This window comes from Papilio xuthus, unplaced genomic scaffold, assembly GCF_000836235.2.
Source record: "Papilio xuthus unplaced genomic scaffold, Pxut_1.1 DF828177.1, whole genome shotgun sequence".
Lineage (NCBI taxonomy): Eukaryota > Metazoa > Arthropoda > Insecta > Lepidoptera > Papilionidae > Papilio > Papilio xuthus.
Genome location: NW_013530472.1, coordinates 5,486,881 through 5,510,931, shown reverse-complemented (window position 1 = coordinate 5,510,931; position 24,051 = coordinate 5,486,881). Strand labels below are relative to the sequence as shown.

At 39.9% G+C, this 24,051-nt stretch overlaps 4 protein-coding genes across 5 annotated transcripts in view; 2 read left to right on the top strand and 2 right to left on the bottom strand.

Moving 5' to 3' along the window:
* smg (sterile alpha motif domain containing protein 4 smaug) overlaps positions 1-3,458 on the bottom strand; it is a 4,306-nt gene extending 848 nt beyond the window's left edge. The window contains exons 1-7 of the mRNA XM_013306927.1: positions 2,957-3,458; positions 1,729-1,951; positions 936-1,579; positions 661-870; positions 476-570; positions 185-318; positions 1-95 (exon numbers count right to left, since the gene is read on the bottom strand). The exon at positions 1-95 is cut by the window's left edge and continues 3 nt beyond it. Coding sequence (XP_013162381.1) covers positions 1-95; positions 185-318; positions 476-570; positions 661-870; positions 936-1,579; positions 1,729-1,951; positions 2,957-3,209 — 1,654 coding nt within the window. The 5' untranslated portion in view covers positions 3,210-3,458. The remainder of the gene's footprint in view (positions 96-184; positions 319-475; positions 571-660; positions 871-935; positions 1,580-1,728; positions 1,952-2,956) is intronic.
* Positions 3,459-8,914: 5,456 nt separating this feature from the next.
* On the top strand, positions 8,915-9,563 carry LOC106113608 (protein giant-like). Its single transcript, XM_013306442.1, has one exon. It carries the CDS (start codon positions 8,943-8,945, stop codon positions 9,561-9,563), a length of 621 nt encoding a protein of 206 aa, XP_013161896.1. The 5' UTR covers positions 8,915-8,942.
* Positions 9,564-14,292: 4,729 nt separating this feature from the next.
* Positions 14,293-15,428, top strand: LOC106113697 (D site-binding protein-like). The gene has a single exon (XM_013306556.1). The coding sequence runs from the start codon at positions 14,562-14,564 to the stop codon at positions 15,201-15,203; it is 642 nt and encodes a 213-aa protein (XP_013162010.1). The 5' UTR covers positions 14,293-14,561; the 3' UTR covers positions 15,204-15,428.
* A 781-nt stretch (positions 15,429-16,209) lies between these two features.
* On the bottom strand, positions 16,210-23,845 carry mRpS12 (mitochondrial ribosomal protein S12). 2 transcript variants are annotated; one of them, NM_001312212.1, is given in 6 exon segments: positions 16,210-16,282; positions 16,285-16,359; positions 16,660-16,823; positions 16,928-17,085; positions 23,555-23,624; positions 23,762-23,792. In NM_001312212.1, coding segments are annotated over 5 exon segments (477 nt in total). In that variant the 5' UTR covers positions 23,762-23,792; the 3' UTR covers positions 16,210-16,272.
* Positions 23,846-24,051: the final 206 nt, after the last annotated feature.

The window sequence follows — 24,051 nt, the reverse complement described above, 5'->3', positions numbered from 1 at the left end:
CGGGGAAGGGCGGGTAGGAGTGCGACTTGCCGCGCGGGGGCGGGGGCACGAAGCGCCGGCCCCCCGGGCGGGGGCACGCCGCGCTCGACCGCCATCTGGTGAAAACAATTACATAAAGAGTTTTGTCTTACAAGTAATGTTTGGTCTGACAAGTATCAGGTGATGTGGTGGTGTGGAGGTGTACCTGGGCTTGTGCCTGTGCGCGAGGAGCGGCAGCTCGCCGACGTGGTGGAAGAACTGTGTGGGCGGCAGACGGTGCCGCAGCCGGCGCAGCGCTTCCTGCAGCTCGCCGCGCCGGAACGCCTCGTGGTGCAGCGCCTGGGGGGCACGGTTCCATCATCATAATGTCGACTTCGAAACTCAAACAATTTAAAAGCGACGTAACTCCGCGAAAGGCATAATTGTCTACTAGGAGGGAGTGCGCGAGTCGTGGCCGTCATATTACGATAAATATTATTTTTGCGGTGCGAGGTACCTTCTCGACGAGCCAGCAATGCAGCGACATGGGGTCGACGTGGTCGGGCTCGGGCTCCAGCGCGGGCCCGGTGCACCCGCTCAGACTCTTGGACGCTGCAAGTTCATCGTAATATAGATTTAATGTATCGGGTTGTGCTATGAAAATTGTAAGGGGAACCCTAGGAGTTAGCAGGAGGCTGTTACCGAGGTCCAGGGCGGCGACGATGGCCGGGGGCAGGTCGGAGTCCGGCGGCATGGGGCTGAGCAGCAGCGCGCGCAGGCGGTCGAGCGCGCGCGGCACCGCCCCCGCCGCGCCCGCCGCCAGCTCGGCCCGCACCGCCTCCAGCACCGCGCCGCGCTCCGACAGCTTCTTGATGGACACCAGAATCTTGTGCCGCGCGCCCTTCGTCACACCTGATCACATTCATATCGGTTACATTTATCCGGAACGGAAGGAGTTCCGGTGAAAGGAAACGTACCGAGCTTCTCGAGGTACTTCTCGTCCATGGCCATCATCTGGTCGTAGGTGACGTTGGTGAAGAGCCAGATGTACTTGTGCAGGCGCAGGGACTTGAGCCAGGCGGCGACGGTGGACATGCCGGGGTGCTCGGAGAAGTTGTTGCAGCGCAGGTCGTCGAGTCGCGTCTCGCTGCCGGTGGTGGCGAAGAGGCCGGCGATGGGCCGCAGCTGGCTGAGGCTGTGCTCGCTCGACAGCGAGAAGCTCCGCGGCTTCTGCACGAACGGCTCGTCGCTCAGGTTCTCCGCCGAGGAGGACATCTGCATGAAGTTGGTCGACGGCGGCGTGAGGCTGTTGGAGCGCTGCGACTTGGGCTGTCCTATCGCCACCTCGAAGTTGGCCATCTCGCCGTCTAGGCTGATGTCCACGTCTCGCCCGTTCTTGGAGAAGGACTCCTGCAGGAGATCCGTGTACGACTGCTCCGCCGAGTCGAGGATGCCTCGGAACTCGACGTTTTTGCCTATGGTTCTTCTGAAGCCGTTGTTGCCGCCCCAGATGTTGGTGTCGGGCAACAGGCACGGGTCTATCCGCTGCTGCCAGATGGACTCCGTGTTTCTGTTGCCCGATATGTGATTTTCTAAGTAGCGTAGCCACTGGGTCAGTGTTCTGAAACGTTTTCAAGTTATTTTTAATTCATTTGTTTTCTCTTTGTATAGCTTGTAGTGAGCTACGTGACGTTGTCACAAATGTGACTATGGACAGTTCAAGAATCTCTAAATAAGAGGAATGAAGTAGAGAAGGAGAATGTATCCGACCTCTGCTCGAGCTGCGTGAGCGCGGGATGCACGAGGAGGTAGGAGATGAGCTGGCGGCAGAGGTCGGGCGCGGCGTGCGGGGCGGGGTGCGGGGCGGGGCGCGGCGCGTCCACGCAGCGCTGCACGAGGCCGGGCACCGCACCCACGTACACCGCCTTGCCGCGCTCGTTGTCGCTGCGCAGCAGTGGCAGCAGGCTCAGCAGCTGCCGCAATCTCTCCGCACCTGCAATGCAAATGCAAACACATGGATTGCAATAAACTCAGTTTCTAATCATTCACAATTATCACCGTGTTGCTGGCCATTATTGTGCAGGTTGGAGCAAAGAGATGAGAAGGAATGTTATACAAGATGACTAAGTCAAAATTACAGAACTCTGGAAAGAAACTTGCTATTTTCCATTCATTTTTTTGACTAGTAACAGATTGAATATTTCATTCCCATTGCTATCTTAATAATATTATAAATCTTAATGTTTTGATGGATGGATGTTTGTTGTTGAAGGTATCTCCTGAACGGCAGAACGGATCACAATGACATTTGGCATACATACAGAACATAGTCTGGAAGATCACATAGGCTACTAAGTTTTTTTTAAATTCCGCACAGGCAAATGCTACTTTCTAATAAATAAAGACATAACTAGTACTTTGAAGTACATCACAATGAATAGTGTGTAACAGTTTTAGAGATGACTTACATTGTAACATCCTAGTTAAGTGCAATGTGCGAGGTGACCCTCAGTTTATCTTAGAGGTCAAGTTTGTACTGTTGTATACTATTAACATCAGGTCTAGGTTACAGTAACATCAATGAGCTGAGCTTTACTTACAATTATTTAAGATTTTTTTTAATTAAAGGAAAGGGGGACCGAAATATCATAACAACAACTTATGAGTGTTATTTATATTGCACAAAATACATTGCATCCTTCATATAAACTAAAAGTAAAATAAATACATTTGATGTCAATTTATTGGCTTTTCATTGTTAGTATGTGAATTCATTTGGTGAAATAACACTCACCATGGTATAAAAATGCAGGATTACTCGTCATACAATTTTATTGTAATAAATAAAAGTGCACATCATCATTTTAATGTATTATATTAGAATACATACTAAAGTTTGCAACAATCTAATACCACAAAACTAATTGTCACAAAGCTTAATGGAAGTTGACTCTATTTATTCATGGCAATTACGATTGAATGTTTGATTTTATCTTACCCTCATCTTCATCATCGTCATTCCTGGGCGCCAACAAGTTTGCCAGTAGGGTCTCGTCGTTGGCATCTCGCTCCAGGCGGTCGTCCTCCACATGCTGCTGCAGTGCGGCCTCCACGGCGCGCTGTACGAGCTTGAGGCCCGGCCAGGGCACGCGCCGCGCCAGAGCACACGCAACCACGGTTCTCTCGCACGTGCCCCATTGCTCGAAAACTCCAGCCACACCCCCCAGCTGCTCGGAAAACGTGCCGTTCATCGCGGCAACGGCATATCAGATCGACGAAATGAGATCTGTTTGTATTCAACACGTCAAAGGTACGTGACAGCTGATCGGGAGACGGTAACTTGACCAGTTTTTGTGGCAACAACACTACGGGCGTCGGCGGCTGCGGCGGAAGGCCGGTACGAATGACGTGTTCGCCTATTAATTTTGATTTGAAGATTGCAGGTAGAATAAAAACATAACAATTATTTTTATTTCGAAGAGCAGTCAAATTATCAAAATCCAAAATGGCCGATTACAGATAAAAATTACAATTCAAAAGTCCAATAATTATTAAATAATGAAATATAATAAAAAAATAGTGAAAAGTAATATTAATTTTAAATGAATATAATAAAATTTTACGCTCATCATCTAGAATTAAAATAAATTTATAAAAATAAACAGATAAGCGCCACCTATCGTACGATAGTCAAAACATTGTAAATTGTAAAAATGTGTTTCGTCTACCTAACAGGAGATGGCGGTAGTAGTTCTTCAATTAAAAATATAACGGAAATTACCAACATTATAAATGCGAATGTCTGGATGGATTTTTGTATCTGCTGAACAGTTCAATGGATCGTGGTGAAATTTTACACTGATGTAGAACATAGTCTGGAAGAACACATAGGCTACTTATTAAGATATCTTTTTAATTCCGCGCGAACGGAGTCGCGGGCGACGGTTATCAACCCATAAAGAAAATGATGAATTTAAATAATGTTTTAAATCTGAAAAAAGGCTGTTATTTCTATTTTCCCAAAGAGAATTAGATGGATGTAACATTTTACGGTAGTTTCAACGAGTTATTAGTATTTTAAGGTTATTATCCTGGAAAACTTTCAGGTAACCTACGTCATACAAACTGTATTAAATTTCTAAATCAGAAGGTTACGTGACTGGTTGCAAAAATATTTAATTATTTTTCTTGCACAGTTGCCCTCCGGCGCCTGTCACGTTGTACTCTGGTGGCCCTTCAGACAATGCCACAGATTATGCAGGAGACAGATAATCCGCCGCTGTGCTTTGGCGGTACTTTTTTATTTTGTGTTCGATCGAGCGTGCGTTGCGTCAATGTCGAATCCCTTACTTTACAATTACAAATGGCTTTAGAGACAATTTTTTTATGTAACGACGCAATCGTCGGCGGGACTTTTAACTTGAGACCACACCGAATTATGAATCTGCTAAAGTGGATGTAGTACAGTTCCTACGTATTTTAAAACTTATAGATATTTGTAGAAATGCGGAATTTTAATAGCAATATATCAGAATACTGGCCAATTATTCTAGTACATTGGGGCCGTTGTTAAAATAAAATAGAAAACATGTTAGATCTTTAAAATGTGATTTAGTATAAAAATTTACCAAATTCATGATTTAAGTTCTATTGGAATGAGTTAAAAGTAAACTTATTCTCTGTCATAACGCGCCTGACTAGACTAGACTATCTTTAATCAACATGAGACCGAAATATGAAATGAAAGGCTGCAGTTGCTAGAAATTTATTGAATGTGAAAGAAAAATATTGTTATTCACATAACTGGTCTGCGCTGTACCTTCACTAAGCTATTTATAGCGAGGATAAATATTCAAAAGGCATATCTTTATTAAATGTTAAGAATTATGACAAAAGCATCATTGGAAGGCGTCAAGGATTTATGCGAAGGATTTTAATCCTTTAGCTTCGGCCATTGTCCAGTGCGTGTGCACGAGCTCCTCCGCTAGCCATCCCGATTTATTGTTGAGTTTTGTACTATCAATAGATAGAAGATATTTATCTTACATCTATCTTTATTCCGAGATTAATTTTAACCCCTTTTCTCGCAATACGGGCTAGATGGATAATGCAAATATAGATAGGAAAAATCAAATTTTGCCAGCTTTTATTGTGCCTTTATTTTAATGGGAGAACGTAGCATGTTGTCTCAGATTTATTTCTTGCCTTCATACTTACGTATTACTTTCTTAAACATGAGTTTTATAGTAATTAAAATGTTATTATAGTGACAAGAATCGGCGCATGAAACTTGACAACTGAGATAGAACCAGTAGTTTATGTGATTGAGCAGAAACGTTTAGTTCATGATGTCCGCTGTTTGTATTCCTAAACGACTTTGTCTCAAAGGAAAAATTGCAACGTTTTTACGACACTGAATTGTAAGATATTGTTTTATTGCGCCCTAAATAAAATGCTACAATGCTTTCCTGATTTATTCGTGAACATTGTGTTAATTTTACATAACAAATGATTCTCATTGGCTGACTGCAAGTGAGGTGTGATGCGTTTGCGCAACTCCCGCCCTTCTCATAGTACTCGTATGAATGAGTTCGGTTGCGCAACCAATCACAGATTGACTCTTGTTTGTTACACAAATAATATATAGAAGGTTATATGTTCATGATTTATAACAGGGTAGAAGTAAGTATATATTTACTTAGATTTTCAATAACACAAAGAACAGATAGCGGTTTCTTAATGTGTAATAAACCTTTTCAAATGTTCAACTTACTTTTATATTATCATGAAATAAGATTTTGTGATTAATAAATTCATTTCTAAGTTCTCAAGTTGTTAGAAGTTAGTAGAAAGATTCTATTGAATTCTACAATAAAGAGATGGTCAGGTTACTTCTTATTGTACGTTTTATTTAATAAATAATATGTTATCTGATGAATATTTATTGTATAAACAATATTTCATGAGAACTTCTGCTGCAATAACATTGTCACGTGTCCCGCGAGGTGGCGCTGGCAACACTCAGCGTGGCAGATGTGACGCGTGACGCGGGGAAAAAGGGGTCATAAAGAAAACAACGCAAAAGTAATACGTACACCGGTATGGTCCATATAAGAGAACTCAGTACAAAATGGCGCGTGTGCGAAAACTCACAATGATTTCTTTGCAAAAGTGTCCGAAATAAAAGGCATTGTGGCAGGAGAAAGTGCTATTTAATTATAACAAAATCGTTCAGGCATTGTCTATGCAAACGGCCCAACCCTTTGTCAGACAATTTACAACCGGACGAATACAATGCTCTATGCAAATTGTATAATTTGCAAGAGCTTTAATTTTCACGGCTACAATTTTTAGACAATTATGTTTTGAGCTATTTTAGAAGTAATTGTCACATTTAAAGGTTCTTTTGACAAAAATGGAACGGGGTTTTTGACTAAAATATTGCAGAGAACGAAAAAAAAAATTTTTCTGATAAAATTTTTGCGCTTATGTCTCTTTAATGAAAGAAATGTGACACTATAAAATTCTTCTACCATTTAACATTTTCCTTTATTTAAACAAAAAGTAAATAAACAAACAGTATTTTGAAAGAAATAAATGACAAACGGTATCGCAAACATGGCGTGTCGCGTCATGCGTTCCCGCCAACGCGCGGCGCGGCACGGCGCGGGGCGGCGCGGCCGTTGCAATGCATTGTTGCAACCCTTCTCTCTGCGGTGGGACCGTTTTGTATTGTGGACGTACAAGATCGATGGATATAACTGTCCCGCAATAATACTTGCATTTGATATCTATTTTATGATTTCAATGGAGTACTGTAAACGTTTTTTTTGCGTTTCCTGATGAAATGTGTATCACCGCTTCCCACACAATACTCTAAAGATGAAAAATGTATTGTAGTATTTGTTGTTAAATATTTGAGTAAGAATTTGAAAATTATTGACAAAGTAATATCAAAATATGGATCTAACAAAGATTACAACTGTAGGTGAGTAAGCCGTACTTTACTGCCCACCATCTTTTTCATGCATTCAAGATAGATTTGATTACGTTCTCTACGCATATGCAAGAATCAGTAATTCCGAGTCCGATGACAAGAATTATGTCAATCCCCGAGGTAGTAATTTCTTTCGACATATGAAGCTATAGATTAATACCATAGTTTAAAATGAAAAGGATTGAAATTATTATGTCATTTTGTCGATGATTTTTTGTGCTACGATTTCCAAACACGCAACTGACCATAGATAATATAATTAGATGTCCAAACTTTTGACAAACGCAAGTGAAGCGTCATAGGAAGCAACTGTCACTGGGACTTTATCCCGCGCATTGTGTCCTCGCTTCCGGCAGCGGCCGCCATCTTGTATGAATTCATTTAGCACGGTGGTCTGGTTTATTGTCCGGTCATATTAAAGGGTGCATCAGAAAGGCCATAGAGGAGACACATCGAGTGTTTTGTGACGTGTCTGTACAGAGCATAATCTCTCTATTGAGCCTCAATGGACATCGATACCTCAGATATTTCTTTATCGGTGATTTCACACGGGAATTTAACTTGTTCTAGAAAAAATTAAAAGAGACAATTTAGTTTCTTACATTATTCTTAGTTTATTGCCAAATTTGCTATCAATATTTTTACTAATTGCTAGATCGAGAATCCGATTTCGCTTTGCGTCGGTTTCAGAGATCAACCTGTATAAAACACATCATCCTGTCATTATCTTTGACAGAACAGAGAAACCATTATATTTTAAACGGGGATTTTGGTGTCGGAAATCCACGGTTAGTCAAAGATAAGCTTAGTTACTATATATACCTAACTGTCTTCTTTTGAATTATTCGAAAACTCTCAAAAAAGAAAAAGGCGCAAAAAGTTAATCTACTTAGAAATTAGCAATATTTAAATCATAGAAAGGGCAAAAACTATATTCTGTACCCAAAAACAAAGACGTTTGAAGTTTGTTACTTAAGACAAATACTCTAACTATTATAATTGCTTCGTGTGCGATACAATAACACGATTAGGAAAGATTAAACGGTATTTAATATCAACTGTGGTTCACTTTTTGTCTCTGTATTTAGTTGCACCGCGACTGGTCGCTCACTTGGATCCTTGGTGATGTAAAGGAAATGGATTATTTTTACATTACTTCATCATCAACCTGCCCTTATCCCTATCGAGGGTCGGCACAGCATGTACTACTCCTCCATACATCTCTATCAGCCGTCATATCCGAGTCTACCCCCTTCTTACGCATATCCTCTTTCACACAGTCATTCCATACTTTTTTGGTCTTCCTCTACCTTTGTAGCCATCCACATTCAATCTCATTACTTTTTTGCTTATATCATCATCATTCCTTCTCATAACATGTCCAAACCACGCTAATCTTTTACTCCTCAATTTCTCGATCACTGGCGCAACTTTAAAACTTCCTCTAATATACACATTTTTAACTTTATCCTTCCTTGTCACACCACACATCCATCGTAGCATACGAATTTCAGCTACAAGCAATTTTTACATTACTTCTGTGCACCAATATACTTATACTATGGGGAAATTTTTATGTGAAAAACAAATATTGAAAAATCATCAAACATTGGCTCCATCGTTCTTTCTCTGGGAACAGAATGTAGGATGATGAATTATGGTTAAATTAAAATTCTTAAAGAAAATCAGCTAATTAATTTGCAATATCTGAAAAATGTGATAAAATTATGAATTCACAATGCCTTGCACTTTTTTTTCTCGAACGGTACAAAAACATCTTGCACTATTTATGAGGGGGAGGGCGACGCAAATATTTTCCGGGAAGCTGAGTGTCCCGTTAAGCTGCACCACAGGTAGCGGTCCGCAACCCTTCATTTATCCCCTCCCCGGCGCGCAGGCCCCGCCCACCGCAACCCCCGGCGCCGGCACAGCCTTGCGCGCACTCATCACATAGTTGACGACACAGACGAACCTCTGCCCAGGCACCATGGCGCTGTGGACACCGTACGCGGAACATGCCCTCGATCTCAGCCGAGCGACCGTGAAGAAGGAGCGAGCCTCTCCCGAACCTGAACCCATGGGATTCGGCACCGTACCCGGTTATTTTCCTCGGCAGGCGATATCCCCGCACGACAGGCTGCCGATACCACAGTATTACGTGAGCTACCACGAGCCGCCCTGCGTGCCCACAGCGCAGATATCGCCGGAGTCGGTGCACGATGCCTGGTCGCCCAACTCCTGTCGCAAGTCATCATCGCCTTCAGAATCCTTCGACGCCTACGAGGCGGAGTCTCTCTCCGACGACGTGGAGTACCAGGCGTTCGAGAGAGACGCGCTGCGGGCGATGGCGGAGAAGAACGGCGGCAGTCTGCTGGGTAACAACCCGCGCATGCGGCGCGCAGTGCAGGGCAGCGCCGCGGCGGACGACTCCTACAGGCGCCAGCGCGAGCGCAACAACCACGCCGCCAAGCAGAGCCGCGACCGTCGCAAGCTGAGGGAGGTGCGCCTTGCCTTCCAGGTCACCTTCCTCAAGAAGAAGCTAGCGGATCTGCGAATGCGCCTCGATGAGCGAGTCTGCGCGAGCTGCCGGCAGCGGTGCACGTGTTAGGGCTGCCACCAGTGCCTGTGTATATAACTTAAAACACCTTGAGAGTAATGACTGTTGTGTGCAATGTGCTTTGTATACTGTATGTATGATTTTCAACATGTTTGAAAATATTTTTACGTTAATTTTGATTTATTGTTGTAAATATAATTGATAAAATGCACGGAAAAGTTCCTAACATTGTAAATAAAAGATTATATAAAGTATTTAATAGAAATATATTACGTATTCTTTTAACACAAAAACGACTGATATTTTATTTAAAAATCCCCGAGCATTGCTAAAAAAGAAGGTAAATTTACATTTAGTTATGTTGACATCCAGCACGAAATGGATAATGGAAGCTTATATCAAAGTAATATTTGTAACATATACAGTGCGACACTAAAAGAAAAATATAATGCTGCAACAGTTATTTTAAGATATCGTATTTATTTAGGATGATAAGTACATAAATAAATCAAAAGATATGTAAATAAACAGATCAATTAACAGTTTCGCAACTCTGTTGTCTCTCTAATGACAGTGATTACACGCCGCAACAACAACAAAATAATACATAATTAACTAAGAATTGGAGGATTATGTTTTAATACATAGGATTTATTTTCAGAACGAAAGATAAATACATAATTGATAGATATATATATATGTATAGAATATCACTGATTACGTTTGGTTCATATCATTACAGATACATACATCTAAAAGCCTTCGTAAGAAACTAAGTAGGACCGTGTTCAAATTGAAAATTATTTACTACTTCAGTTTATTATCTGAGAGATCGTTTAACATATAATACATAGATATGACGAGCGTCACTGACAACTATCTTCAGATCATACGAAAAACTGACACTTTACGATAAAGGATTATCTATATAAATATATAGTTTCAGCCGGGCAGTCGCGTGCGCTTGCACAGGACTAGGGAGAAAGATCGGGAGATAAACTTGTTCACCAGATGTTTTCATCTACATATAATAAAAGGCACGCGTTCTTAATATGCAAGCTTGAGATTGTGTGTTTTTGTAACTATCCTAATTTCTAATCAAGCTTTAGACCCAATTTCCAGGCTCTGATTGTCTAATAACCTTAAGAAAGTGTAACTGTGAAGGAATTTGTATTCCAAAATCTTGAACCTTATAATTTAAATTAAAGTTTATAATTTAATCGTTTACTTACGTGCATTGTAATGTTATGACGATAAATAAAATTGTAGCCATTTTTGGGGAACGTTAGAATATTTTGTCTTTAGTTTTATGTGTACTGGGCATAATATTTGTAGTTTAGGTTTATAAAGACCAGAAGTAAAGATGAACATCGCGAGACGTGAATATTAATAGCTAGAGGGTTGCGAAAGGATTGTCTGAGTACATAGGGGTAGCGCCCTTTCAGTACTAACATGCACCGCCCTGTATGATTATCACAAAAGGGATGTTCCCGTGTGCAAGAGATGTGACCATTTTATTAAATATTTTATCATCCCAGTAAAAGAACAAGATTTTTCACTTTTAAAATGAAATGCACTTTATAGGAACCTACATTTAACTTTACCGTAACATTAAAATACAATATGGACATCCTTCTAATTAAAAAAGTAACCGTATCTTATAATATAAGTGAAAACTCGAGGTAAAAAACAACTCTCTCCATCAGTTATTTTTCCTTAATATGTTTTTATTTCGTCGCTTAGATCACATAATCACAGAGATGAATCACATCACTAGAGGCGTTGCCTTCAATGGATCGATAAATACAACCCAATCAAAAGTCCTTACCCAACGCGATGCAACGCGGGGCGCGTCGCGGCGTAGGGTGCAGCCCTAACCCGGGCTTGTGTAATTGTGAACCCTCTATTTACTACCCCTACACAAAAGCTAGCAAAGGTTTATAATATAAATTTGTATAAAATATATATAGTAGGTGTGTATTAATTTATATTTTAAAAGCTGCTTGTTTTTACAATTTAAATATTGAAATTAATATTTTAATCAGAATAATAGTCTTATCAGGGTAGCAATAAAGTATGTTGAGAAGCAAGAATCTGATTTATGGTCGACATTTGAAGGATGGATTATATATTAGTTGTAATACCTGTAATTTTTAAATAGGTAAAGCCGAAAAGAAAAGATTCTCTGATTCGAGTTAACTTGTTTTTAATAAAAATCTTTATCACCTTATTTAACTGTAACTTATTATTAACTTCGTATTTATTTAAACAGTCCAATAATCCTTTAGACTTGCACATGTGAGGCATTGATCTTGAAAAAACCCTGGGAAATGCAGATCCCTCGCGGATGATAGCTAAAGCAAATATTTGCTAAAACGATTTAAAGTTTTAAGAACTTGGATGTCGTCCAACACTTTCGTATAAAACAATAAGGCGATGTATATTGTTATATTACCGTTACTTGACTGTGGGTGTTCGTGAGTTTTTGCAAACGAACAAACAGAGCAACTGCTTTTATCTTAATCCCTGGAGACATGCAGGGAGCTTGTATTACAGTTTGCACGACTTCTTTCGCAAACCATATTGAAAGCTCACAGCATTTAGCTATGATTTGTATATTTTAAGTATTATGTAAATTAACTTGGATCTGTTAAGGAATTAAGACGTTTTAAAAATAATTCTGATGCCAATTCAAGTTCTACGATTATAATTTGAGTGGCTTTCAACCATAGATTGATACAAAAATCGTGTAGGTATAAATGTAATTTTTATTTTTATCTAGATTAGTAACAAAAATAATTATTAATATTATTTATTTTATGTAAATACTATTTCTCTGAAAATGCAGGCTTTACAGCAAGCTTACGTCAGGCGGAAGCAATAAAGTTATCTTTGAACAGGACTTTAGTGTTTATTGCCGAGATCGCCAGGATTATGTCCTAATTACGTAGCCAGGATTAAACAGGTAATGCTGAACAGTTGGCCGCCATTTTACTATTGAATAGCTTTATTAGTATTAAACAATCATATTATTTATACATGCATTTCAAACTGACTGACTGTGTTTATTATACAGGCTTCCCGTAAAGCAAACCACAAGGATAGATTTCCTCGTCGCTCTTATTCAGCGTGCTAATAAAAAAAAAAACTAAAATTACGCTCCAAGCTTGTAGGAGGATTTAATGGATTGCAAATGCTATTACTACTGAAATATGATTGTTATTGTTTTCTCTCCATTTTAATGATAACTTAAATGATGTTGTAACTTTTAGAAACAAGATTTGTAACTTTAGTTAATGAGGATTAAACCTAGATTTCTTGATAATTCACTAAAATAAAGTAGCTTACCATCTGAGTGAAATGCGGGTGCATTTATGGCGGGCAATAGCCGCGGCCGCTGCGCAAACGTCACTTTATGATGCAGATTATAACAGGCCAGGTAGCCGGCACGCGACTTACAGATTATAACATTGTTTTGTTCTTAAAAACATAAAAGAACACACTGAAAGTAATATTCGATTCTTAAATTATTTTGATTACTTGGTCGAAGTACGTAAATAATTATTATAATAAAATATACATGAATCGATTAAAAACATAATATTACCACGAATGTGCAAAATATCAGCGACAGTTGCCAATGACACGGTCAAATGAGTTTTATCAAAACTCTCCCGTAGATTATTGTGAAGCTGTCAGTTTCATGATCTCTCGGAGTCACGGAGGATGCAATTTTAAAACAGATTATCTCTTTGTTATATTCCTTGCGTAAATAATTATAATTTTGGAAGCGGACATCTGGTCTAGTTTTCATTTTGTTTGAAGAATCTGAATTAAATGAATTGATGGTAAAAAATAAAATGCAGTGTTCGAGGGCTGCAATGTAGTGTACAGTTTTATTTACAATAAAAATATATAGTAATCATCGATAATGATATTATATAAAAGCTATAAAAAATTCTTTGAATCACTAAAACTGATCCATATGAAGTAAACAAGCAAACTGCGTCTAATGATGATCTTAATGATAACTAATCATTTTGTTATTCTCTTGCCGCATTTATCTGAACCTAATTTGTTTACGTTACAAAACTTAATTTTATATATTGTACGTAATTATGTCATACATTACAAACAGCGAACTGTTTTTGTTGTTTTTACAACGCTATCGAAGTTAATTTAAACATTAAATTAAACTAATAGGTACAACTTCATCAATTAAAAACAATATCAAGGAAGATAGGATCCTCAGTCTAGTTACTAATCTACGTCATTAGATTCCAAAACTCATATTAACCGTCCCTTAATGTCAAAATATTGCAGCTAATTTAAATCGTAAAATATAAAAGATTTTTCGCTAAAGTTTGACAAAGGTAATCACAAAAAAAAATAACTTGGTGAATTTTGTGTATATTCTCAGCCTAAGATCTTATTGAAACTAAATACTAAAAACATAACTTTTGTCCTTAAACAAAAAGATGATAATTAAAATCTAGGTATACTGAACATTAAACATAAGTTCCTCAAGGTACTACACGAGGACCTCTTTATTAAAATATTTTAGTGCTGATAATTTGATTAGCAAAAGGTATTTAACATTCGGTTTACAAAACGTATTTGAATACACTGCATTAAACAGTTGGCAAAGATATTGCATTATTTACTCTCAAGTAGCATGATTACAGATTCTTTATTTATCTACGGTAAGTAAATATTCATAAATATCTCATCAGTACTAAATTGTTAAAAACAAGAAATTTCTGGAAACTGCATCGCTGAGAAAAAAATTGTCGTAAGCCGAAGAATTAAAACATAACACAATATAATATAATCCCCAAAACTACGCAAGGATTAAATATCGCAATAAACTATTGTTTTGTTATAACGGAGACCCGTTAATGGATCAGGTAGCGAGGTCCTTGCGGGGGAGTCGGGTGGGGGTAAGTCCCCTTCGGCTAGGCCCCGCCCCCGACGCCGAGAAGGGCGCTTGAGCAATCGACGGGGTAGTCAATTGCGATCGATCCCTCGAACAGTTCGGACATAACAAAAATGGCTCTGTGGACCCCGTACGCCGAAGACGCCGCCCTGGACTTGTCAACCAAGTGCAAGAACCCAACACTGACATCGGACTACTATCCAAACAATGTAGTGTATGGATATCCCTACCCGGTCACGGAGCCGCATCCATACTATGGATATCCTGCGGATACGTACGTGCCGGCCCCGCGTTCTTCACCTTTATCGGGTGACAGCATGTGCTCGTACGCGACACCGGTCAGTCCGCGCACGGGCATGATCTCGCCACCGGCATCGCCGACCTCTCGGCACGCAACACGGGCAGGCGGGAAGAGGTCGAGCTACATGGACGCGGACTCGCTGTCGGACGACCCGGACTTCCAGGAGTTCGAGAAGGACACGCTGCGGGCGATGGCGGAGAAGAACGGTGGCAGTCTGCTGGGGAACAACCCGCGCATGCGGCGCGCAGTGCAGGGTAGCGCGGCGGCGGACGACTCCTACAGGCGTCAGCGCGAGCGCAACAACCACGCCGCCAAGCAGAGCCGCGACCGTCGCAAGCTGAGGGAGATTCATCTCGCACTCAAGGTCACCTTCCTCCGGAACGAGCTCGCCAAGCTCAGGGGCCAGCTCGCCTCCAACTCTTGTGTGCGCTGTCGTCAGCCCTACCCTTACTGACTCTTCTGCAGTACCGCCCACATTCTGAGACTTTTTGGCGCTAGTAAGAGCTGTAAATAATTTCACTCGGCAGATAATATCGATTTAATTTATTTTAGAGTTAAGTTGGTGTTTTTATGTAGGTGCAATATTTATTTGTAAATATTATTTAGGACGTTAAGTGCAATTTATGTTAGTTGTAAGTTAGAATAAGGCAGAGATATCTTAATTTATATTACAACAATAATAAAATTATAAAACTAAAACGATTAATTTTTATTTATACCTAAAATCTTGAACGGAATTATAATAAAACTTCTATACCCTATTAAAGTTAAGCTTTGCGCGGGAAACGTTGTGTTGTTTTAAGTATTATTGAATAAAATGTTTGTTATAATCGGATTAGACGTTAACTGTTGTTCAGTAATTACCAAAGGCAATAAACAAATAGTTAATGCATTTGTTGGCTCAAAATGCCGAAGTAGATACTCATTTGTGGCTAATTCGAAAGCGAATCTTAAATTCTCTGGTTTTATTAAATATCTAAAAATAATATTGTAAAATAAACTGATTTACCGAAATGAGAAACTGAACAATAGATACTCGAAAAAGATTCCAAAACATTTCTCGCGCCATATTTTACAGTAATTTATTTGTGCAGGAGCTGTGTTAGTGTTGGAAGGGCATTGTTGTGGTATATGGTGTTTACTGTGTGTTTTGTGTTGCACAATGCTGGGGGTCGGGCGAGGTGGGGCGGGGGCGGCAGAGAGCGGTGAGGGCGCGGCCTGCGCATGCGACACANNCCCCCCCCCCCCCCCCGCCAATGACAGCGCGCGACGCCATTGTAAAATATTGAGCACAATTACGATGTTTTTAAGAGAGAAAGAGGTTTATTTTAATTTTAAAATGTGTTATAAATACATTACAAAACAGAGAACGTATTTATTGTCTAATAATAGAATACCTTTAATAGATATTTATTGAAGGATGTAATTGAATAATGCAGACAATATAAATAAAACAAATATTTTCCTTACACTAAAGTGATATAATAACTGCAGCATAACTAAACATAATTACATATAGTCACTCACACTACTGTTTTTGTTTGACGACATGCGACAGGTCGAATTTCCCGCGCACACACTTCAGCTTCACGCCGGGACAGTCCTTCACTCTGAAATAATATTACCTACTTATTAATATACATTCATTGCGTGTTTTTTTTAATGGCGAAGTGGAAGTTAATCTTTAGATACAACGATATAAATGAGTATAAAACCTGCATTCAACTTTTAAGCAATGTAAATTACGAAAATATAACAGAAAATTCCAGCTAGATCTAACAGATTTCTAACAGTGTCGCATTTACAGATGAATCTGTGGGCAGTGGGCAGTGAACAATGAACAGTGTGCAGTGGGCAGTGAGCAATGAGCGGTGTGCAGTGGGCAGTGAGCAGAGCAGATGGTAGGTTACCTGCCGACGCGCACAAGTACGATGTTGTGCTCCTGCAGGTTGTGTCCGATGCCGGGCACGTAGGCGATCATCTCCTTGCCATTGGACAGCCGCGTCAGAACGCACTTGCGGTTCGCGGAGTTCGGCTTCTTCGGCTTCCTAATCAATGTCTTTAGTACTACACCCTGTAAGAAAAAGAATTGAAGAAAATTAGAGAGAGAGAGTCGCTGGTCACTTGGGGAGTCGTAGCAAATTAGAGTTATATTTATCCGTTGCCATGGTGACGTACCTTAGCAAATGGGTTTCCGTTAAGCGGGTTCCGAGACTTCCTGTTCTTTTTGTGGGGTCCCGTGCGGTGCATCTGCGCCAGTGAGGCCATGCAGCGGCTGAGCAGGCCCAGCGGCGAGCCAGCGCCCTCTGTTGCCGGGGAGACACGCTGAGTTACAGCTGGAATTACAATTATATAACTTATAATATAGCTTGTTTGTAGCATTATTTTTAGCTTGTCTTTGTTTCTTTAACATAGAGCAACCTAAATTTTATATTTTTCGCCTATATCATTTTTACTGAGAAAACAGAACTTATCATGTCAATTAGGGTCTAAATATAGTCGCATCTCCGTAAGTATGAGATCTCTGAAATGCGTGGGCGTATATGACATTGTGGTGTCGTGTCGGGATCCGTAATCCTTCACCGTATCACACCGTTACAAATAACAAGGTGCAGTCAGAGCGACTGACTGACTGGCAGGTGACAAATGCACTCCGCCGCTTCACGGATTATAACACGCATTATGCTTCGCCGTCCCTACACCGGGAACTTATCTATTGCAATCTTACTTCTTAATTGCATTTCAAATTTGGATGTAGTGTAGTTTTTATAAAGTTACAAATTACATTTGTCACAGTAAATAAATAGTTATTGCAGTACTTTTAAAATTACATTTTCATGATTTTTCTCTTGCGCATTAATTTCAAAAATACTATTGACATAGAGGAATAAAAAAACAGCAAGGAAAAGGGTAACTCAAACATCTTTTTCTTTTTTCTTTCTTAAGTATCTACAGCGTAAAGGCTGACTGATCATCATTAGGATATTATTTAATGAACTTCATTGCTTTGTCGGTTTCGTAACAATTGTTTTTTTTCCGTGGGCGAGTTGTCAACCCGCCGCACAACCCCCATATTGCTGGAGGACCACACCCTACTTTGGTCAGCGAGCCCATCGGGCTTAGCCGGGTAGCGTAGCTATGCTGTACTACCGACCACTCCCCCATCCGCCACCCGGAGGACGCTCCCCATACGCCGTGAGGGCCAGCATTTAAACGATGAGGCAAACACACATACAGATGTAGCGCCGTTATCGTTTGAAGAAGTCAAAAAGGCGATAATGAGGCTGAAAAACGACAAAGCTCCTGGCATAGACAGTTTACATGCCGAAATATGGAAGTACGGGGGAGTCGCCACCCAGTGCATACTATATGAGCTGCTGTGTAAGATATGGTCTGCAGAACAACTGCCGCGAGAGTGGAAAGTGGGTATCATCGTCCCTATCCATAAAAAAGGATGCAAGAAGACGTGCTCAAATTATCGAGGAATCGCTTTGCTCCCGACAGCGTACAAGGTACTATCTTACGTGCTGCTGAATAGACTAGAGCCCTACGCGGAACAAATCATCGGGGATTATCAGTGTGGGTTCCGACGAAATCGTAGCACGGTGGACCAAATATTTCTCCTGAAGCAGCTTATGGAGAAGAAATGGGAGTACGCACAAAGCATTCACGCACTGTTCGTAGACTTTAGCAAGGCCTACGACAGTGTAGATAGGGGGTCACTATACGCCATACTCAACAACTTCGGAATCCCACAAAAACTCATCAATCTGATCAAGATGGCTACGCAAGAGAGCAAAATGCGCATTAGGGTTGGAGGCGAAGTCACCGAGGAGTTTGAGGTAGTCACCGGGTTAAAGCAAGGAGATGCGCTGTCCCCGACGTTGTTCAACATAGCCCTGGAGCATGTCATAAGAAAATTGCTGGCATTGGACACCGGGATACGGCTAAATGGACAACATAGGGTGATCGGATATGCCGATGACATAGCTCTTCTGGGTGAGAGTAAAGTAGAAGTGCAGTGCGCGGTTCGAGCTCTGATCTCCGAAGCCTCTAGGGTTGGGCTCAAACTTAACCATGATAAAACGGAATATCACCACATGAAACGCTACAATAACACAAGAAAAGAGCGTGAAGATTTGCGCGTTGGCGATATTCTGTTCAAAGGGACCGCCAAGTTCAAGTACCTGGGATGCACTATAACGGACACCAATACACGAGAAGAGGAAATTAACATCCGGATTCACAACGCCCTCCGTTGTAGTGCCGCTCTGCACCAAGTGTTAGTGTCGAAGCTACTGAGCAGAAGAACCAAGATACGGATATACAAAACGGTGATAAGACCGATCTTGCTATACGGCTGCGAAACCTGGACACTGACCCTTAAAGAGGAGGAAAAGCTTCTGGTGGCGGAAAGAAAAATCATGCGCAAGATCCTGGGCCCAACACTAAGAGAAGACGGCAGCTGGAGAACCCGCTACAACGCGGAAATTGAGACGCTGGTGGGTGAGCCGAATATCATCGGAGAAGCAAAAGCTCAAAGACTCCGATGGCTGGGCCACCTCATGAGAATGGGGGAAGATCGAAAGGCCAAAGCAGCATACCTCGGGACCCCGATTGGCCGCCGACCCATCGGTCGGCCCAGGTACCGCTGGCGAGACGCCGTAGAGCTGGATCTGCGGGAGCTACAAGCGATGGACTGGCAGGAGAAGGCGCAAGACAGGCGACTTTGGCGATCTCTTGTGTCGGAGGCCAAGACCCACTTTGGGTCGATGCGCCAGCGGAGTAAGTAAGTAAGTAACTTCATTGCTCGTTTACTACGATCCACTATTAAAACAACATTTATACACAGACATGTTTAGGAAAAAATTAATTTTCAAAAGCAACGTCTCCCGCTATTGGGGCTGGATTATATCTCCATAGATAAAACGGTAGTTTGTAAACGATCGTATAATTCAACCTTTTCAAGTTTCAAGCCTTTTATTAAGATGTATAAAATGTTATTCGCATTTGTTGAGGTAAGTCTGGGCGGCGCAGTTATTGTGTAAATTGTATGGTTTGTGCGCAGCGGGGAGACGACTGCCCGCGGATTTGGGGGCCTGATAGCGGGACTCGGGACGTATGATTGACACGCTACTATGATCCCATGAGAACATTCAAGTTATATAAACATATTGTACTAAAATATTGGTTGCTGTACGCCAGATTGGTGTTATTGTTTGAAAGTGTTCTTCAATTGTTCCACACAAAAAAAAGGCACCAACCAAAAGGATACTAGGTTAGTCGTCGTACGTCGGTACAGGCGTCGGTAAAGAAATTTATTACATTAAAAGGCACACAATAAATATACATTTTTGTGCATCTTTGTCTGGTCTTTTACCGGCAATTAAGTTGCTAATCAGTTTATAATCAAATGTGTACTGCTTACGCTTTTCGCATTTCCAAAGTAAACATTCCTTAAAGAATATCAAGAGCAAGGGGGAAGCAAAGACTTTCGGTATTACGACGTCGTAAGAAGCCTGAACACATTTCAGGTGTTGTCAATATTTGCGTCGCAACTAAAACAACAAATGTGTGTCCGGATTATTGCCACGTCACGTAGTGTCCGGCTGACGGGATTGTGAGTGTCCGGCCGTCCGGCCAGCGTCCCGCGGGACTGCGCACTTTGCATCTGCCACATGCAAGAAAATATTACGCTTGCCATAATACACAAGCGGAAGCGGAATTGTACTGATAATCAAAACTAATAAATAGTACTACAGTAACACATATTAAGAAATTATCTTTTAATCGTATTCTACAAATGCAAAGTATTAATTATTTGCTAATAATTCGTACATAATATTATATAAGGATAACAATATCGTACGCTAACTTGTAATATTATTTAAATAACGACTTCATTTAAAAAGTTTAACTGAAAACTCTTTGATTTAAGACTTCACAACTCTGGAGGCATAGGACTTAACTTATTTGCTAACATTATTTTAGTAGTACAATCTTTATGACAAAATAACTGTATTACTTACAACAAAAAATCTCATTGAACAAATCGCTAGCGCTTATGCCTCGAGGACCACAAGTACCTGCTCTTTTTGCAGATCATAATCCGCTAATAGTGGGCATTGTTCGCAGATGACGGGCGCAGATTTAAATATGATCCTATCTCTGACTCCCATTCTCGGTCAAAAAACCCGTGCGCTGTGACAATGACAATAGGCAAGAGTTGGTCTCGGCGTCGACGCGTCGTTGTCGCGTATGGCGGACATTATAACAATTGTTATTGTTATGAACCATATTTTTGAATACAGGAATTTTACATCTCTATCGGGCATACGTTAGGACGAGAGCATACTGGGCGCTATGTAAATGCTATTTATAACGAAATTTTAACGTGACATAATCTTTTATTTTTGTCGTAGTTTAAAGCGTTGCAATAGGGATTTATTCTTTTTCATTAAATACCGAAATCTGCGCATTTTATTACAACAATATAAAATAGTGGCAGTATTAGTCGAACAACTCTATGAAATTAAATAAATTAATTTATTTTGTCGTACATTATTATATTATTATAAAGATGTCAATTTTATTTAAGTTCCTTATTAAATAACATTTATAAAAATCATAAAAATTGTGTTTATAGCATAGCATAGCTTTGTGTGCGACAGTCTTAAGGCATAGTGGTCTATTGTGATTGCATTTGCAGTTCGCAACAGTGACAATGCTACTTACACAACACAACACAACACAACGCGACACAACGAACTGCAAATAACTGTTTTGTTATCAACTAATCCTTTACTATTCCTGTGCCTTATTAATGGACAGCGCAGTTTCTGGGAAGGACTTCTGATTAGAACAGGGAGAGGGGACGGGGGACTGAGCTCGGGGAAAGGGGTGAGTTTGCCATTTCATGTATAGGAAGCGTATGTAAATAAAGATTTGGTAATTTTTGTCAACATATTCAAGATAAACAAAAAAGTTATTGACTGTTATTTACTCATTATGTATAACTCTTTATATCGCCCAAAATTTTATTTATCACAGTAGTTTATAATATTATTATTTTAAATTGCATTTAAAATAAATGAAAAGATTGCTCTATGTCATGTTACTTGAATATCTTTTGTTCAGTAGACCTGGTATCATGGAGTATAGTGACCTAAGTGTGAGGTATCAAAGACTCAAATGATATCGTCATTGGTAACAGCGTACCAAAGTGGCATCGGTGAGCGATAGAGGCATTGATGTCTTTGATATTAATGAATATGTGAGCACATGCAAAGTGGCAGCTCAGCGCATACAATGCACAACTCGCACAATGCGGTCAGTTCTGCGCTCACACGCCGCCCGGAGATGGACCGAGGTGTGAATGGCGCAGATTACGGGCTGCGGTCATCGCGCTGACTCACGCTGGCTCCGCAACCCTTTTGTTTGGACCGTACCGTGCGGTGGATGGTAGCGTCGGCAAATAAAGTAGGTACACGGATCACATATTTATATTCAAGAGAATATGATATTTGTATGTACGGTGATAGACATTTCGTAACAAGTAAGAATTACTATGGAATTTATATAGTTTATAATCTGTTAAAACTGTTGTAGATGAGTAGTTATTTTCGCAGCTAGAGCAACATACTGGTCACCATGTGATCATGAGTATTGTAAATTACTAAAAACTTCGGAAATATGAAAAATAATCACAATGAAAATTGTAACGGTAGTTTAATTTAATAGAAACAATTTCATTGATTTTCCAAACATTTTTTTGCTAACGTTACCGCAAGATTTAATCCGGGTCCACGCGGAAGGGTTCCTCGTAAAATACAGGCGCGACATAACGATCCCTCGCTAATACGCTGACCGTAACAATGATATGCCACAATCATCTCTAACACAATAACAATAAATACCACAATCGCACGCAGTGAAATGGCAGCTGGTAAATCTTGATGATGCAGATGTGAGCATCGGTAAATTGAGCCGCCGCTATATTGACAGCTATGTGACGTCGCCGCCTTCCTATGTACTAGTTTGAAATACATAAACACAAAAGGCAAACAATGCAATGCATCATTCGTTTTGTTCCTTTATAACCCTATGGTTATTAAATGCATTTATTTCCATAATACAGTTATTCATATCAACCAAATTTTAATAAATATTTATAATTGCAATGCATTATCATGTAAGTAATTAAAGTCTTTTGAGGATTACATAATATTTTCTTATGTTTAGAATGGATGTTTGTCTGAAGGTATCTCCGCCTCAATAGATTTTGGTGAAATTATCCACCAAGGGTCTTGGAGCCTTGCCTATGTTAGGGGGGATTTTAGCATATGGTTAATTTACAACATTGTGATTAACTCTTTGGCATCTATGTCCTAGAAAGCATCTAGGATATAAGTTAGTATAAAGTGTATTTATTATCGGTCGGAGAGCATAAACTGAGGATTTTTATGTCCTTGTGCCTGTAACAAGCAGTGGCTTGTTACTTCTTAATACTCATATATAATCATAATATTACAAAATTAATATCTTTATTGTTACCTATTTTAGTATGTTACTAAAATCTAGTTTATTTGTACCCTTCACGGAGTTCATTTTCAAATTGTTTTAATTTGTGTGATGTAGAAATTCTAAGGATTAAAGACCACAAATACTTTATAAGAGCTCAATACTACGCATACAGTTAACCTAATTTTGAACAATTGTCTCTGGGAATAAATGGTCTGCTAGTGAAGATAACACATTAATGAAAATACAAATGTTATAAAAAGTGTATTAAATGATAGGTAGTACCTGGTATTTGATAACATTGTGTCCGAATTCCTGCCGCCAAAAGATTTAAGCCGCTTCTTATTAGATTCATCTAAAAAATAAACAAAATAGTGAGGTTAGGATTATTTATAGCGTCTTATGATTTGCTAATTCATTTTATGTCCATATTTGAGTGCTGATCATACTTCAGATATGAAATTATAGGTCCACGTAAAGTACACTCCTTACCTTCAACTTAAAAATAATATAAAATTAGAATAATAATGTTGTAACCTCGAAAGTAAAATATTTTGCAGTGACATTTGCAGTCACAGCTGACGCTGACATTGACAGTTAGTCCCATAGTTGTCAGTAAAAGTAAAATTAAAACGCCTCTAAATTTTTAATTAAAATGCTATATTTTGCTTAACTTGCGAAGCATTTCATATGTTTTTGTATATTTTCATTTCTTTACGCACAAAGTTATATAATTAAAGAATTATGTATTAGTATTAGTTATCATCAATAGATGGCGCTTT